Raw genomic sequence first — 5,091 nt, 5'->3', positions numbered from 1 at the left:
CTCCTGGGGCTGGCCCTGTACGCCAGCGGCCTGTGCGCGGTGAGTGGGGCCACGTTCCTCTACCACGACTACTGCGTCATCGGGGCCGGGCCCGCGGGGTTGCAGGCGGCCTATTTCCTCCAGCGAGCTGGCCGGGACTATATCGTGTTTGAGCGGAGCCATGCTCCCGGCAGCTTCTTCGCGCTCTATCCTCGGCACCGCAAACTCATCAGCATCAACAAGCAGTACACGGGCAAGTCCAACAGCGAGTTCAACCTCCGCCACGACTGGAATTCTCTTCTCAGCCACGACCGGCGGCTGCTGTTCCGACGCTACTCTCGCGACTTCTTCCCCAACGCTGACACCATGGTGCGTTACCTGGAGGACTTTGCTTCCCTGCTGAAGCTGCGGGTTCAGTACAACACAGCCATCATCCATGTGACATTGGAGAAGAATGAGCAGGCCTGGAACGGCCATTATTTTCTCCTGACCGACCAGGACAGGAAGAACTACAAGTGCAGGTAATGGGCAAACCTGGGGCTTGACATGCAGCTCAGAGCTTTGCCCTGTTGAGGCTTGAGTATCTCCGAGGATGGAGATTTCACAGCCTCTTAGAACCTTAATCACCATCGGGGTGGAAAACATTTTTTAGGGATTGGCAGGCAGATGGGTGGAATAACTGCTCCTGGGAAGGCATTGCCTTTCACGGGCAGTGTTTTGCTTTGGGCAGCTGAGGAGGTTGGGAGGGCAGACACAAATTGGCTGCCACGGCCATCACTGTAGCGTCTGTCCTTGATAAGTATGCTTGAAGGCACTTTTGTTTTATCACTAAATAATTGCTGTCTGTGAAAAAAGTAACTCAGTTGTACTCACAGCCAAAACTGCCTTTACTACAAACTGGATTGAGTCAGTGCAGTGACATCTTGCTCCCGTTTTCCCGCATGTGCTCAGGGGTGTGTCCCAGACAAGTGAAGCCCTTGGTTAGCACAGAGCTGGAACAGGCAGAGGGGAAGCAGAGGGAGGTGGGGAATTTTTTGGGGAGGGGCAAGGACTGTGAGAATAACCCTCAGGGCTGCTGGTCGCTGAATTCTCCTTCCACTCATCCTATTTACGCGTGTGTATCCCGTACCACGACTGAGCTCTATTCCTAAAAACCTCGAAGTTACTCGTGTGAACATACGGAGTATATTTCTCACCTCTCCTGAGAGCCTCAGCTCTACGACAGCAGGTCGTGCTGGCTGTCACTTGCCGGTGTGCTGCTGGCAGGCTCTGAGGGGACAGAAGGCAATCCCGGACACCCACGTACCGCGAGCGAGCTGCTCTCAGGACGCTGTGTAAGCAAGGCTGGGACAGCAGGCAGTGCTGCTTGCCTCAGCCGCCTGGTGCTTCCATCTAAGTCACAAAAACTTCCTCAAGAACTAACTAAAAGCTCTTATAGAGTGATATAAAAAGACCACTGTAGTTATTTTTGGTGTTAACAATTAGCGATGTTGCTAACGTGTTTTTATGACTGGCAGTTACATTTCAAAATATCAAAACTATTTCCTGTCTGTCTTAAAAACGACTTCTGCTCTGCCAAATGTCAACTCAAATTTTAAATCCAAGTCATTTTTATGCAACATATAATCAACCTGTGATACTGTCAGTGAGTTCATATGAGTAGAAGTTGCATTCATGAACAGGCGAGGGAGATGCATATATACAGCACCCACACTGACTGTTGCTATATATAACAGTGTTCCTAGTTGTCCTGAGGATAGGGAAGAGAGGAGCAGGTCATTAGTTGAAGCTAAGTAGAGGTTTCTCTTGAAACCATGGCCTGTGCAGCTGGTCCAGTGTCACTGTGGGGGTCACACTGCAGCCACCTTCCACAGTGGGAGTAGGGAGGAGGAAGGAATGAGGAGATGGAGCCACTTTACTGAAATTCCTGCATATCCATGTGCTATCTTTGTTCTTGCAGCTCTTTGTTGGTTGCTGCTGGGACGTGGGTTCCCAATGTGGTAAACTTCCCTGGCTCAGAGTATGTTGAGGGTTACGAGACTGTGTCCATCAACCCGGAGGACTTCACTGGCCAAACCGTGTTGATCTTGGGCCGAGGGAACTCGGCCTTCGAGACAGCAGAGAACATCCTGGGTGTCACGAATTTCATCCACATGGTGAGCCGCTCCCGCGTGCGCCTCTCCTGGGCCACTCACTACGTCGGGGATCTGAGGTAAGGAACTGCTCCTGTTCTGTTTCTAACACAGCTGGAGTATAAACAAGGAGAATCACCTTTCCCAGGCGACAGGCTGGACTGGTGCTGTGGTCATGGGAGCCATAGGGGAAATATGGGGCTTTCCATAGGTCCTTGCTTTAAAGCAATTTATTTAAATTTATTTATTTTATTTAAATTTATTTAAAGCAGTTGCTGAACACAGAGGCTTGGTGAGAGCTTTTTAGGACCTAAAATAGAAACATGTCTGCTTGAAAACTATAATCTTTAAAATGTACTGGCTTTCAAGTTATTCTCTTGCTTCCAGTTACAGAGGAAAATTAGGAGGTTGGCTACATCCTGCAAGCACAGCGAGGCTATGTTACCTGTGCTGTTCCTGTGAGCCCTCATGCTCTGAGGATAACCCTTACACTGAAGAGGAGTTGGGATGCCTGATGAATGATCCCATTTTCAGCAGCTAAGACAGAACCTCCCTTCTTTACATTCTTGTATTTTCCATAGAGCAATTAACAATGGCCTGCTGGACACCTACCAGCTGAAATCTCTGGATGGGCTTCTGGAGGGCGATCTGGAAGATCTGGCTATTGTTAAGGACAAAAAGGGAAAGCTGCACATCACTCTGCGGTTCTACTTGGAGAACAGGAACATCAGCGCAGGCATCGACTCCATCACCCTCCCTCAGGATGAACTGGACAATTTTGCCACCCGCGCACCTTACGACCGTGTCATCCGCTGCCTGGGCTGGAAGTTTGACTTCTCTATCTATAATAGGTGAGGGAGAACCAGGATCTCCATGAAAAAAGGTATTTAGGGTGAAGGACCTGGGTAGGGAGGAAGGGGAAGAACAGGTCTTCTCCTGGCAGCATTGTTTGGACCTCCGTGTGCTCTGAGCTGCTTGGTGCTGCACAGTCCTTTGTTTATCCTGCAGGTAGGGCTGTGTCCCAGTGGGAATGTATGTCACTGTGCTCTGACCAACAGGCTTTAAGGCTGTGCCAATGGGAGCAATGAGACCTGAGTGACACAGAAAAGCTTGTACCTTTAGAACTTAACATCCTGACCTGCCAGATCACGTGGACAAGGCTAGCAATGTTTGGGCTTTTTTTCTGAAATTAGGATGATAAAGGTGCAGATCACTACAAAAAGGTTTTGTTGAGGAAAAAAAAATTCTCTGAGGATGCAACCTTCATTCCACCTTGGTACATCCTGCAGTTGAAAATGATACTGCTAACTTCAGTGTCTTCCAAGATCCATTGTTAGTGGCTCAGCTGAGAATTAGACCTTGTCTGGGGCTGTCTTGAAATGAACACCCTCCAAAGATCCTCATTTTAGTAGTAAATGCCACTGAAGGCAACAAGGGTATGAAGCAGAATCTTGTGGTGGCTGGAAAATAATGTGTATCAGAAACCCTTTTTATTTTTCTAGTCCTGTCCTTCCTGATAGCCTGCTCTTCTCCTTTGCATATCAGATCCCTGAGAATGATGCCAGGAAAAGGGAATATTAAGAAGTATCCTCAAATCAAACCCAGCTACGAGTCTAGAGGCACTCGGGGGCTCTTTGTTCTTGGCACTGCTAGCCATTCAGTTGACTTCAGGAAATCTGCTGGGGGCTTCATCCATGGATTCCGGTATACAAGTGAGTACTGGGTGTACAGAAAGGGCAGAGATGGAAATTGTTCCTTCCTTCAAAGGAACAATCCATAGCTTACTGCTGGAAAGAGATTGCCCTTAGTCTTGTTCTAGCAATAAAAAGGACAAAACACAGTCAAGCTGCAGCTGCATAATCTGAAATGGAGGAGAAGTGACTTGGGGTCATATATGAAGTTTTTGGTTGTCTGTCTTTGTTTTGTCTTGTATCTCTCTCGCCCACTGTCTGTTATTTATGTAACACAATAGATTTCTTCCTGCCAGACGCTCTGCCTTGTGACAGGCTGTGGGTGAGAGGTCTGTGCTGTGGAGTTAAAACCCAGCAGCTGTGGGCAGTAGAGAGAATTTCCTTCTTTATGTGTGTGTGCCCATCCTTATCATTAAAGGACTGCTGAGAAGTAATGAAATATCCCCAAGGACCCCCTGCCCCCTCCCCCACCACTTAGCATCACATCAGCTTTCCGAGGGCATCTCCACTGCAGTTACCAGCGATTGGGGTGGGAGATCCTGAGCACAGAGGAGCTGTAAAGGTTGTTTATTGCCTCCTGCTGCAGCACAGAGATTGGATTTCTTAAAGCATGGGCTTGTGTTGTTAAATAAGCTGTCTTTGTTTCTCTCCATGTCTTAGCTCGGGCAGTCCATCGCCTATTGGAAAACCGTCACCATGGTGTCCCCTGGCCATCCACAGTCCACCCTATTACACAGCTGACCAATTCCATCATCAAGAGGGTGAATGAGGCCTCAGGCCTCTACCAGATGTTCAGTGTCCTGGCTGACATCATACTGCTGAGAGAGTGAGTGAGTAATTATTCCCAGCACTGAGCTCCATAAACTCATTTCTGTTTCTTTACCACAGCCTCCCATGTTGCCACCATACCAGTTGTGCTGTTCCTGCCTAAGGATGTTACGATCGCATAGGCAGCTGCCCCAAACCTGTACTACTGCTGCAACTGGTGCCCAATTTTGCAGGCTGTTTCTCCCTCTTAAAGGGCTGAAATGGTCCAGACCTTCCCTTTGGGCTCAGAGGTGTAGTACTCTTTTACTGACCCCAGGAAAAAACTTTGTTGAGCAGTGCTACTGTAGAGAGACTCCCATAATCTAGGAAAATAATGGTGTCTTGTAACAGTATCTGCAGACTTTATAAGGTCTGCATCAAGTCCAGCTCAGATTTGTAATGACCAAACAAAGTTACTATCTGATGACTTTTTGGCTTTAGCCTTGGCCAGCTGAGGGTGGGTTGGATCCCAGCTGGCTTTC

The 5,091-nt window shown here is 48.4% G+C and overlaps 1 protein-coding gene across 1 annotated transcript in view; it reads left to right on the top strand.

The window, feature by feature from the left end:
• Positions 1-6: 6 nt before the first annotated feature.
• Positions 7-5,091, top strand: part of FOXRED2 (FAD dependent oxidoreductase domain containing 2) — a gene marked incomplete at its 5' end in the record, with an annotated part of 8,173 nt that continues 3,088 nt past the window's right edge. Inside the window, 5 exon segments of the mRNA XM_005421914.3 lie at positions 7-500; positions 1,940-2,191; positions 2,693-2,962; positions 3,657-3,823; positions 4,463-4,651. Of these exon segments, the coding sequence (XP_005421971.2) occupies positions 7-500; positions 1,940-2,191; positions 2,693-2,962; positions 3,657-3,823; positions 4,463-4,651 (1,372 nt within the window).

Source organism: Geospiza fortis, unplaced genomic scaffold (assembly GCF_000277835.1).
Source record: "Geospiza fortis unplaced genomic scaffold, GeoFor_1.0 scaffold173, whole genome shotgun sequence".
NCBI classification, from domain to species: Eukaryota; Metazoa; Chordata; class Aves; order Passeriformes; family Thraupidae; genus Geospiza; species Geospiza fortis.
The sequence above is the reverse complement of the archived record's forward strand: the minus strand, read 5'-3'. Positions and strand labels throughout refer to the sequence as shown.